The 12,866-nt window shown below is 57.3% G+C and overlaps 1 protein-coding gene across 5 annotated transcripts in view; it reads right to left on the bottom strand.

Moving 5' to 3' along the window:
- The window catches only part of TNR (tenascin R), a 313,783-nt gene that overhangs the window by 20,953 nt on the left and 279,964 nt on the right, over positions 1 to 12,866 (bottom strand). For all 5 annotated transcript variants that reach the window (XM_036234586.1, XM_036234590.1, XM_036234587.1 and 2 more), the window contains 4 exons: positions 4,031 to 4,120; positions 2,783 to 3,046; positions 1,934 to 2,203; positions 639 to 758 (listed from right to left, as the gene is read on the bottom strand). In XM_036234586.1, the coding sequence (XP_036090479.1) occupies positions 639 to 758; positions 1,934 to 2,203; positions 2,783 to 3,046; positions 4,031 to 4,120 (744 nt within the window). The remainder of the gene's footprint in view (positions 1 to 638; positions 759 to 1,933; positions 2,204 to 2,782; positions 3,047 to 4,030; positions 4,121 to 12,866) is intronic.

Here is a 12,866-nt window from a genome sequence, read left to right as displayed (position 1 = left end):
TGGAGCAAAGGAAAAAGGACGACTTATTAGATGGTTTTGAAACGGGCCGGTCTCTTCAGATGCAGTGTAGAGGGCGTGGCTGGAAAGAGGGCTTCGCACGGGCCGGGCCGGAGACACGGAGCCCGGAAAACTCCCCGCCCCTCACCGGGAGCGACTCTGTGCCTCACGCCACTAAACTAACAACGCCACGTGCCCCAGTGAGGACGGGCAGGATGCAGGCGAGGTCTGGGCCAGCTCCCTGGGACTCGCAACTCGGATGAATGGCAGAAATGAGCCACGGTCCCAGCGGGGCCTCTGAGGCCGCATCCGGCTCTGCGGGTCTAGAGACGTGCCCCGGGGCCCCAGCCCTGGAACTGCTCTCTCGGGAACGTGCCCGTGACCCTGGCTCTCGGCAGATCCTTCCAGGGCTCTTCGGTCCTCACTGCACGGCCTGGGCGACTGTGACCAGTCACCTCCGCTTGCGGGAGGGCTTGGCGAGGGCAGGGTTCGCTGGCTGCTCCTCCTCTCCCCACGCCCATTCTGATGGAGCATGCCACGGGGAGGGGGTGACAGCCTCTGAGACGTGCTACTTTCCCCACAACGACCTTCGCCCAGCTCCAAATCCCATTCCTCCTCGCGAAATCGAACAATTGCGTTACCTTGTGTTGGCCGATACGACACTCGGTAGTAATCAAAAGGTGCGACGGGCGGGCTCCAGGAGACCACGACTGAGTCCTTGGTCACATTGCTGATCGTGATGTCTTTAGGCGGATCGATTCCTACAAAGACCCGGGCAGTTGTGAGAAAAGGGACAAAAAGGAACTTCCACCCCTGGCTTTATGTGGACTAAGAGCTCACGGCGTCCTCGGGGCCGATACGCCCTCACTGGAATGCAGCAGCTTTAAAGGCACGGTCGGGCTGAAGTCTCGCCTGTTATCTCATAGCTGTGGCCCCGGCCAGGTTCACGAAGGATGTGCCAACACCCCGAGGGCACGCTGGCCAGGTCTGTGCCTGTGCAGCACTATCACCCGCCCGAAAGTGAACCGGGAACCTCCCCTTCGGCTTGGAGCTTTTGTTCTGAACTGGGAGTCACATGGCTATTTTATCTTGGGCAAACCTCCCCTCTCCTGGACATGCCTGGCTCTGTCTCTCTCTCTTCTTTCCCTGGTTCAGTTTGGTTCAATTTGGTAAAACTACGTATCAACCGTAGAGAGAGTTCAGAGCAGGAGTCCAGAACAAAGCCGCTCTCCTAAGCTGTACCGCACTTTGACTGTGCACTATTTTTTTTTTTTTGATTGCTGGAGTATCACAGGATCAAAAGCAGGTGGATGTTCAACCCGACTGTTCAGTTTGGGAGTTCTTGACAGTGTGTAGCAAACCCCCCGGGGCCGATACGCCCCGGGCACAGATACCCTCACTCCCTCCCATCCGGGAGCGTCTTTGGGAATGACGGATGGAAACGGTCCAACTCATCTCAGAGGGCCTGTGCTTTCCAAACAGCAGGCGAGTCAGCCTCATTCTCTGAGAGCCAGGGCCCTACATGGCTGGACGCTAGCCCCATCTGAGTCTGGGGAAGCATTGTTCGCATGAGTGACCTTGCTGGGCAAAGGATGGCCCTCCGGGGTAGGAGCAAACGTCTCCTTCCCATGGAAGGGTTTCCTCTTGGAGGCCACCTCTCTCTGGGGCTTTCTCCCCACCAGTAGTAGGGGGTCCTCTGGGCCAATGCGCTCAAGCCCTGGCCTCCCAGACACCGGGCCCACCCTCCCTCCTGAACGGGACGTCTCCATCTTATGAATTTCACGCGGCTCTGGAAGATGTGGCGTTTTCGAAACAGCTCACGGACGTTCTTTAGCCGAGGGAGGCAGCCTTCTATTCCCTGTGTGTTTTGCTTTGTGAAAGTCGTTGACCTGTCAAAGGCTACTGTGGGAAGCCCTTTCGCCGCCTGCTGCCTCACCTGTGGTGATGGAGCCCACGATAGGCTCGGAGGTCACCGTGCCGTGGACCGCCACCAGGTTCACGATGTACTCGGTGGCTGGCTGCAGGCCCATCAGGACGGCGTGCCTCTTGGTGGCATCCAGGGACACCTCCATCATCGCCTCCTCTTCGTCCCGCGGACTGTAGTTCAGAATGAGTCTGTCTGCTGGAGGGGACGGGTCGCTCCAGGTGATGTTCACGCTGGAGGAGGTCACGTGGGAAAAGTGCAGGTGCGAGATGGGACGGAAGCCTGCGAGGCGGAGGAGAGCGGGGCTCTGAGCCACCGCGACGTGGCGGGGTCGCGGGGCGGCAGGGCTCTGCTCTCCTCGCCGGTGAGCACGCCGCCCCCTGCCGACGCGGGGTCCCACCTCCTCGCCCCCCTCTCCCGTTCCCCCTCCCTTCTCCACGCCACACCCCGAAAGACGAACACCTCCGTGAGGGTAAAACCAGCGCTCCCTCTGCGAGGTGTTCCTAACGCTGAGGCAGGATTCAAAACCTCCGCCCAGGAAGGAATTTCCCATGATGCCATGGGTCCTCCGAACACCTGCTGATTTAGTGCAGGTGGGGAAAGACGGACAGAGTCAGCCGCCCTGTCTGGGCCACACGAACCGGACACACGCCTTCAGGCACGCACGGGGCCTTGCTCACCTCTGCCCTTTACTCCCAACCGTCCCCTCGTGACGATCCGTTAGTCTCTCCTCTCTCTCTTCCTTCCCTACCCACATCCCTCCTTTCTCTAAACGAAGTGGGACTTTGGCAGAGCGGGTCGACCTTTTCATACTAAGATCTGTCAGCCCCGGGAGCTGGCTGGACCGCAGCCGCCCGGTACCTGTGAAGGCGTCCACGGTGGACTCGAGGCTCTGCTGCCGGCCCCTCTCCGCCGTGATCGAAATGATGTACTCCGCGCCGGGCTCCAGGTCCGTCAGCGTGTACGCGCTCCGGTCCTTGGGCACAGTGACCTCTGAGGCGATCCCCGAGGACGGAGTGAAGGTAATTCGGTAGTGGTCGATGGGGCCGCTGGCCTTGGTCCAGATGAGGGAGATGGAGGTCTCCGAGGAGGCCGTCACCATGAGGTCTCGGGGACTGTCAAGCTCTGCGGATCGACAGGAGTAGCCCATTTCACACCCGTTCTGCAGGAGGGCCAGTATTTATTGGAATTGGACCCCCTGGGGTTTCTCGGCGCTCAGCAGGCCTGCTGACCATGAGGATTGATTTGTCACTGCTGACACTTAGCTCGCATAAGCGCCTTCCCTTTGAAAGATGGCCAGCGGCTTGGCAAACAGATGGACGATCTGTACAAAGTCCTCGTTAGCTCCAAGGCCGCTGGAACACATCCACCTCCGGGACAAAGCTGGCTGCTGAATTTCCAGCTCTCCGAATTTGTCATCACCCAGCCTTTCTCAGTAAGTCGACCAGGGCGAAACGGGAGCCACCATCGAGCTGGGCTGTGCCGCGCACGGCAGCACGAGCTGCCTCTGCTCCTGAGGCCACTCTGCCTGACCCGGCCTTGGGGATGCAGAACGCTACATCCGAAGGCTCCTGGGACCTACGTCCACGTGGTCCTTTCGAGGGGCTGTCTGAGCTCGACCGAGCCTTGCAACAGGGACTGGCCCCAATCCCCCGCCTGGGGCAGGGCCTGTACCTCAGGTACTGGAGCGACTTTGAAATTTACCTGGGATCTGAAAGCCAAACTGCTGGACCCAGAGTGTAAGGGGCTTGAGTGGGCGTCTCCGTTGCCCCGAGATTTCACGGTAGTTTCCCTGTCTGAACCTTCACCCTGTGGCCCTCCCGAGGGCGTCTGTGGCACGTGGTGGGGACCACATTCTGCCTGCTGTGGAGTGGTCTAGATGGGAACATGCCCTGCGGGATGCCAGCTTATTTGGGGGTTCCCACCTCTGCTCCGCATGGCTCTGGACAGCCCCTCACGCCTGGGGGCCCATGCACAGGCCTCTGGGGAGGGACTGGGACCCCAGCCACGCATCCGGCTTCGGGTCCGGCATGGGGACTGCAGGTGGGCATCGCTCCTGGGCTGACAGCTGCTGCCCAGGGACCGGCTCGCGGTCCTTCTCCTACTCACCAGTCCTGGCGTTCATGGTGGCCGGCACGCTTTGCTGGGAGGTCATGACGGCGGAGATTCCAACCCCGTACTCGGTGCCAGGAACCAGATCTATCGGTAGATGCAGAAACCAGCATTATTCTGTGTGTGCGTCAGGGCGGGAGGACGGAGGGGCGGGAAGCGAATGACCGGAGACTCCCGCTCGCACCTCGTGTTGGGTCCTTCCTGAGGGCCCCTAATTTTGCCTGGTAGGAGACCCCAGTCTCACCACCTAGGACATCCGCACCATGTCAGCAGTGCGAACTGGTCAGCGCATAGGGCTTTCTTGCCGTCGGTCAGCTTGGGAAGGCGGCGAGGCCGCCCCTGTCAGTGACCTTCGGAAGTGTGCTCTCCCGTGGCAGGTCTCCCCATGGGACCTAGAATCTCAGGCCGGCTACAACTGGCGAAGGGATTTCTTGCTCAAACTGTGAATTGGGGAACATGCGCTCTAGAGAGACTGTGGACACGGGTCTTGAAAGCACTTCTTGCACATTATATACGAGGACCGAGCTGTCCTTTTGCAGTGACCGAGGCCACATGGGGACTTCTGATTGTCTTCTGGAATGACAGTGGGTGGACTTTCTGTCTGAGAACAGGGCCGTCAGGCCTTCAACGTAGGGGCGCATGGAAACCTTGCTGCTATGAGCCCCTCCCAAGGTTGGTAATTCAGGTCCCAGAGTAGGATGGCCTCTGGGGGACTCTGGGAAGGTGGAGGAAAATGCAAAACCTGCCTGATTAAAACGTGTAATCTTCTCTGGGGAAATCCCTGGCGGTTTCCATACAAAGGATCGCTGGGAGCCCCCCAGAACACCTAGAATTATCTCGGGGGGTTGCTCTACCCTTTCCCATATTCATTTCCAGACTAACTGGCGTGGCTGGGATTGCCACAACCGAGTGGCTCAGAGCAACTCAGAGCTGCTGTTTTCCAGTTTAGCACATCTGAGTTTAAAATGGTTCAGTAGGTCCGCATTCCTTCCGGAAGCTCTAGGGGAGAATCCATTTCTTTGCCCTTTCTGGCTTCCAGAGGCCGCCTGTATCCCTTGACTGTGGTCCTTAGTCTCTCTTCAAAGCCAGCAGGATCGCATTTTCAGATGCTCTATCGTCAGTCACGTCTACTCTGACCCTGATCTCCCCGCACCCCTTATAAAGGTCACTGTGACAGTAGGCTCACCTGGAGAGTGCAGGATACTCCCCATCTCAAGAGCCTTAACTTAGTCACACCCACGAGTTCCTTTTCATCACTCACGATGACACAGAGGTGCTGGGGGTTAGAATGCGGTCATCTCTGGGGGCCATGATTCGAGCATAAGCCGGCATCAAAGCCGCCCTCGTTGATCAGAACGAGGAGTGTAGAAAAACGCAGCAAGACCGAATCATCGCCCATGGGCAAACTACCACAGACTGGGGGCTTGGACAGGGAACATTTACTTCTGACAGTCCTGGAGGTCGAGCGGTGCCGGGTCGGCGACGGGCAGGTTTGCCGTCTGGCGAGCCCCCCGCTTCCTGGCTCACGCAGAGGCCGGCTCCTCGCTGGGTCCTCACGTGGAGGGAGCATGAGGAGCCTCCGCAGGGGTCCTTTTTATAAGGGCACCAACCCCGTTCACGAGGGCGCCACCCTCATGCCCGGGTCCCGCCCCGGAGTCCCATCTCCTAACGTATGCGTTGTCTAACAAACGTTCGGTCCACGACACACGGCCTTCTCCCTATGTCCTCCTCCTCTTATAAAGACGCTGGTGGCATGGGATTGAGGGCCCACCCTAATCCAGCACGACAGTGTAACTCGATTCCATCCATAAAGACCTGTTTCCAAGCAAAGTCACATTCTCAGCTCCCAGGCAGACATGAGCTTTTTTTGGGGGGGGGGGGTGCAGGGAGGGGGTTGGGGGTGGGTGGGACACTGTTCCAACCAGTACACCGTCTTCTTATTAAAAAACAAAACTAAACTAAACTAATGCAAAGAGTACATCTGTGACCAGCTGGAGAGGACACTCAGGCTTCTGGCCTCGGGCTTTCAGGAGGACGGAGATGTCCTACCCTTCTGCCCATTTTGTCCCCTCCCCAGAGCAGCCGTGACCTCCATGGGATGCTGAGGTATCGGGTATAATTTTGAAGGAGCATCCTTTCCTCAACAACAGCTTGGCGGAAGGAAGGGGAGGGCCGCAGGTAGCCAGAGGGTCCTGCACCTGCTTCTCTGCAGCCTATGCGATCTCCCCCGGCCCCCCACCCAACCCCGAGCTCACGGCGGAACCTGCCAGCCCCCCCTGCAGGAATCATCAGAATCAGCCTCCCTTCTCTGCCTCAAACCAGCTCCATTTCTTCCCTACCCTTGAGTTCTTCCTTTCTCGGAAGTGTCAACACCAGTGGAGGTAAACTTCGAGGCCGGACAGTCTTGGAGATCTGCCCTCTTAGGTTAATACTCAGGCTCTGCCATGTTCTCCCTGTGTGACTTTGATTACTTCACCTCTTGGAGCGTCAGTTTCTATAGAAGGGGAAGAATGGCAGTACCATCTCGGGTGGTCTCTGCGAGGGTTGATGAACCGATATGTATTAGGTACAGCGCTTGACTCATCGTGAGAGTAGCCAGTATGATGAGAGCCTGGCTCAGCGGACTATCCCAGGATTTCGAGTCCTTCTCTGTGTTCCCCAGGTAGGTACGGGCTGGCCCTTGGCACACCTGTTGTCGGCTTCTGAGGCTTAACTCGTGGACTCTGATGAAACCAGCGATTCGGGGAGTTTAGCTGCTGTGAGAAGCTGGTCCCTGGCTGGGCCGAGTACCTGTCGCTAGATTGATGGGGTGATTGCGATGCCCCCAGATCTGTTCGAAGCAAACATTTATCTCTGTCAGTATGTTTGGCGAGTCCCAGGTACATCCTTGGTTGGAGAAATGAGATTACCTTTGGGACATAAGCCACTTTTCCCGGGCAACTGATCGAGACCTTCAATTGCCTATAATGAAGTAGAAATTCTCCGACATAGATGAAGGGTGACAGATTGAGGGAATAAGACAGAAATTATATGTTGCCGAGCGGATCTAACATGTAATGTTTTCCTCCGACTTTCTTATTTATGAAGCTTAAATGAAATGTTCAATAATTTACAACGAAATCGTCTTCTTCCAAGAAACCGTGGCACAGAATTTAAAGCGCTCCCTTCCCAGGCCTCCCGTCTGGGGACCGGGGATGCGGGGTGCGTGGTCGGTTTCTGCCTGCTGCTCTCCTTTGGTTTTCGACAGCTCCCTCCCTCCCTGCGCTGCCGGTGAATTGTTGCTCTTTGCCAGCAGGTGAAATACAGTTCTGCCGGAGAAGAAAATGTGCATCCGAGGCGTACCCAGCACACGTACGCACCACACCGGCGCTCGGAGGACTCCGAGGGGTTTCTCACTTTTAAAGATCCCATCGCTCTCTATCAATGCTCCCTTTATCTCTCCATCCAACTCCTGCAAGTCAGAGCACAGAAACGACTCTGCTCCCTGGCTCCACAATAGCTCGGAAAATTCATCCCATAGGAAACCACCGGAATCCATCCCTAACAGAGCCTCCTTTGTCTCGCTCGCGGGTGCTGGTGCTCTCGGCCCTTTCGCAGCGCACCCATTCTCCTCCGAACTCCCGAAGCGCACGGGGCGTTCACTCTCCAGACACTATCGAGAGGCTCGGTTTGAGCCGGGGACGAGGCTGTGTGCCGGATGTCGTCCTTGCCCTTAATGAGATTTTAAAAATCTGTGCTCAAGAGAGAAGTTACTTATTAAGCACCTATAATATGCCAAGCGCCGAGATGCACGCAACAGGTAACCTAGGAAAATCAGGAAGAAGAAAGGAAGGGAAGAAAGGACGAATGAAAATCGAAGAAGCATTTTCGAGGGCCCGACGGTCGGGATGATTAACTGCAGGTTCTTAGAGAGTCACACATGTCACCCCACTTCGTTCTCCCACAGCTCTGTAGGGAGGGCTTCCCCGACGAGCCAAGAGAGGTCCGTTCCTTGTCCAAGGTCACAGAGCTCATATACGGTAAAACAGGGTTTGGAGCCCAAGTCCTTTGTTCTTTCTGACTCGTGATGGCATGGTCCAGTCCATGTCCCTAAGAGTCTGACAGGCTGCAGGAGGGGAGTGGAGTAAGAAAATTAGAATTGGGGGGAGATTCGCTGCTCCGCCAAGCGCTGCTAGCTAAGAAGGCCACTTCGGGGGTGGGGAGGTGAGACCGGCAAGGCTGAAGGAGCCGGAGAAGGCTTTTTAGAGAGGGGGCTGGAGCTGAACCTTGAAAGCTGGGTGAGATTAGGGGAGGCGGAGGGACGGGGGTGTGGAATTCTCCGGTGGCCAGGGTGGGGCATGGAGAGCAGGAAGAGATCTCGAGAGCTAGAGAACAGGAACGAACAAATCCGCACCTGCTCTGCAAGGACCTCGGGCAGTAAGGCAGAATGACTCGCTTCCCCGCTGGGGAGACCGGTTCCTGCTGCCGGTGGGGAAGGAGTCGGGGGAAAGAGGTCCAGGAAACTGGGATTGCGGTGTCACCCTCAAGAACATGAGGAAGACCCCCGGAGACGGCGGGGCTCGGCCGGGTTCAGGTGGACGTGCAGAAACATGGGCCCTTTTCGTCTCTGAAGCCCTGAGCTCATCTCTGGAGTTCTGGGAAGGTCACGTTTACCAAGCTGGGTGGATTTGAAGGGTACCTGCCTTCAAGGGGAGAGGCAAACCGAGGACCCTGTCCCCAAGGAGTTTGCAGTCAATCTCTGAGTTTTGAGAGCATTTATGTTACTACACGAGAACCAAGACCCTAAAGGAGGGCTCCTACGGGGAAATTCCCAGCGGCGGAGTTTGGGTACCAGAGGTTCACAGATGGGGAGGCATCTGGAGACAGAGGATCTTCTTTTTAATGTAGTGCAGGTCTCCCCTTCTTATCCCCCTGGATTCCCTGAATGTGTCGGGCTTGGGAGGACATCCCTCTGCTTTTTGAGTGTAGATGAGGTCCAAGCATCAAGAGAAGCAGCCAGTTCCATGCTGACTTTAAGGAGGGGACTGGCCCCACAAACCCACATCTAAAGAAATACAATACGGAGCATTCTCAGATGCAACTTCCTTGTTGCCGGGGAGATCAAGGAGAAGTGTGGCTCTTCACCCCCTGCCTCTTCTCCTGGTCGCCCTGCCCCAACCCTTTACATGAGTAAGGGGACAGACGCTCAGGGCAAGCTCTGTGAGGGGCAGGGGCGTGGAGGCCCTTCGCCTCCTCTCTTCTCCTGGGTCTCAGCGCCCACTCCCCACCTTCCAGCCCCAGGAAGGTGGCTCCGTGTTCAGGGGATGCCTTACCAAAGCGACCACTTGGGGTCACTGTGACTTCGCCCGAAGGAGGCTGAGCATGGTCTGGCAGGGCCCCAGGCCCCTGCCGGACGACGACGACTCCTCCTCCTCCTCCTCCTCCTCCTCCTCCTCCTCCTCCTCTTCCTCCTCCTCCTCTTCCTCCTCCTTGGAGGAGCTACAGGGCACTAAAAGCCTGGCAATCGAGGGTGCAGACGGGGTGAGGTGCCCGCCATGGTCAGCATTTCGGGCTTCTTCATGGAACCCTCCTGTGGACAAGGGCAGCTCCCACCCCTGCACCTGGAGGAACTGCCTTCTCATTCCCGGGTCCCCTCTGGAGCCCCCAGGAGGACATGTCGCACGGGCTGACTGGGGCGAGCTTGCAGACGGCAGCGTTGTGTGTGTGTGGGGGGGGGGGGGTGGAGGGGGTTAGAGAGGCGGGAGCTGGCCTAGGGCTCGGTTCTCTTGCATCCCACCTTGTTCCAGGGTGCCTTTGGGGATCCGCCGGCCCCTGCTGATGACCTGTCTGAGGAGCATCTGATTGACCAGAGCGCCAGGGGTCACCGTGCAGAGAGGAGCTGCTTGGGAAGTACCACTAGAAGGCAGGAGCCCCGTGGGGTGGGTGCGGGATGGGATCCACGGGCCCTGGAGGACTGGGTTGGAGCCCAGCTCCTTTTGCCTTCCTCCTGGCCACAGGGTCCTCAAGAGTAGGTGCCCGTTCACAAGGGACAACCAGGCAAGAGAGTGTAGACAGCCGAGGACAAACCGCTTTCCCTGGCTAAACACTGCGGCCGCAGGCCTTTCCCTCGCCAGGTTGGAGGAGGCGCCTCGGGCGCAGGGGCCAGAGCGGGGTTTATAATTTACATGGTCCAGGCGGGGCTTTGTGGCCAAATTCCTGTCAAGGGATAGAATCTCCTTTCTTCCTCTCTTCGCTCTCATCTTACCTCCCTCCCTCCATCGGGAGTTGTCTATATGGTTAATGTTTTGCAAAGCTACTCAGAAAACAGTGGTGGCACCAGTCTCTGGCAAGTGCTGTCATTTCTAACCTAGAGGGACCCCCTTGGGACGCCTAGGTATGGTACACAGGCCAAGCGGACATCATCTGGGCTGAGAGGCTGAGCCTAAAAGGAGACTTATCATTAAGGACCCAGAAGCCGCCAGAGCAGAGAGAGAGAAAAAAAAATCATTGCAGACACTGAGTCTGTTGTTCAGAAACCAATTCTCACTCCAGAGGGACGTTGCTGGGCATGGCCTAGAGAGAAAAATGGAAAAGAGGCATTTGGTCTGCAGTGCCCTAGCCTGGCCTCTGAGGTGCAGGGGTGAAGGGGAGGCTCGTGTGCGTGTGTGTGTGTGTGTGCGTGTGTGTGCATGCACGTGCACACCGCAGCTCCCTGCACGAAGCAGAGACCCCGTGAGGAAAGGCCTGGATCCCGCCCTGAGGCCGTAAACGAGGGCTGTAGGGACAAGGGCTTCCGCAGGGACTAGCAAACACAGGAGCCAGAGGCTTGTAAAGGCCGAGAGTCAGCGGTAAAAACAACGAAAGGCCTGTAAGCTCGAATCAGAGGGCGGGTGGGGGAAGGCCAGGTCTCCGCAGGTCTAGGTCTGAGCTGTGTAGGGGTTACAAACAGCGAAAGGTCAAGTGGCCATTAAATGTTCACCATGTGCCGGTCTCCATCCTGCGTGCTTATACGTACAGATATGTGTGGTTTAATACCCACAACAGCCCTAGGAGTCAGACAAGCCGTCCTTCAGGCTGGGAAGTCAAAGAGATCTGCCCAAGGGTGCACACCCTCAAACTTTAGAAGCAAGGCTCTCCACTCTGCCACACCGATCACGGGAGGTCGCCCTGAGCCACCCATCCGCTCCTGCTGCTCCCCGCCCCCACCAGCCACGGATGGAGCCGTCCGCTCGTCAAACACGTGACCCCCTTACAACCCCGTCATGACGCTATGACGTGAGAGGACCATTTCCGTTTCACGGACGATGCAACGGAGGTTTAGAAAGGTAAAGTCGGTTGCCCCAAATGACACCGGAGGTGGCCTACCACTAAAATCCGGGCTCTCCACGCGCCACATAGAGCAGAGCATCCAGATAAAGTGGGGGGAGGGAGTGGGGTCCCAGTTGTTTCTGAGCAGGGGGCAGGGAGGGGGCGTGGGGGGGGGGTCTGAGGTTTCTAGCCCCACCCTCTCCCCCTGGCCAGGGCAGAACAGCTGCAGGTGAGCCAAGCGCACCCACCCTGTGCCCAGGGTCTTGCTTTTGTAGATGCAAATCAACAACCTGTTCAGAACCAGGAGCAAAAAAGGTCTGAGAGGCTGACGCACTCTCCACCGCCCACCACCCACCGTCCACCGTCCACCGCGGGGAGGGAGGGAGAAGACAGGACTGTGCAGAGCGGGGGTCGGACCCCTCCCCGACGGCGCCGCCTCCTCCTCCCCCACTACACAGCAAGAGGGCCCCAGCCCTGCGGCCCGCATCGCAGCAAGCACAGACACACTGGATTTCCTTACACGCCTGTAATCCCCGCTTAAATCACATAAAGCGATTTGCCTTCGTAAACCTGCCCAGCAGTGAGCTCCCCGGGATAATTATGAGTAATATATATTTAGAGTTTAATTTCATCAGCTCAACTCCAACCAAAAATTTCAACCTATCTAAGCCCGCCCCTCACTAATAACATTTCCTTCCCGTCACGTCTGCGGCAGTTAAGTTTTGACGGTCCCTTACTTTCTATTTCTTTCGTGGGAGTGGCCGTGGAACGGGAGGGAGGCTTGGACCGGGACTCGGGGCTGCCTTCGAGTCATGGCCGCGGCCCTCGCTCGCGCTGCGAACTTGGGCGGGCTTCCGAAGGCCCTGAGCTTCGGTTTCCTCATCCGTAACATGATGCTCACATCCCTCACGTGACCGTGGTGAGTGTGAAGTAAAGCTGCACTACGTGAAGGCGCCTGGAGAAACCCAAGTGGCCAACGAGTGTAGACTCTCCCAGCCACATCCTAGTCGTGGGTGTTAATGACTAGGATGCGGCTGGATTCTTCTCTGCATCGTTCACGGTTTTATGGCGCATCCACCGTCCGACGAGCTAGTCGTCATCCTTGCAAACTGCTAATTGCCAAAGCAGCCTGGGGCTCCAGGCAGGACGGCGTGCGCTTAGAATCGGTTCCCTCCTGCATCATTTCCGTTTTTTTGTTTAGCTTAATTTTTTGTGAACGTCTCCCGCTCTCCGTAAAGGCCCTTCTGCCAGCTGCTCTGTTCCCACTATGTCTGATTCACCCCCGTTAACCTGCTCGGTCAGCATCTCTTTCCACCTCCTTGCTGCGTTTTGGGGAGTGCATCTGCCCGGAAAACAACACTTATTATATTTACTTTAACTGGTCTCATTTGGCGAGGCGGTGCGGGATTTCAGTTCAGGAGGAGGACGGCTTTGATCAGACTGCCCGTGTTTACTGCACCCCGTCTCTGCCGTGGAGGCCTCGTCTACTAAGACAGCAAACGCTTCTGGAGGAAACCAAGCCGCGAGCTAAACAGTCTCCTCTGCG

This window comes from Rousettus aegyptiacus, unplaced genomic scaffold, assembly GCF_014176215.1.
Source record: "Rousettus aegyptiacus isolate mRouAeg1 unplaced genomic scaffold, mRouAeg1.p scaffold_m13_p_17, whole genome shotgun sequence".
NCBI lineage: Eukaryota > Metazoa > Chordata > Mammalia > Chiroptera > Pteropodidae > Rousettus > Rousettus aegyptiacus.
This window is presented reverse-complemented; position numbering and strand designations above follow the sequence as displayed.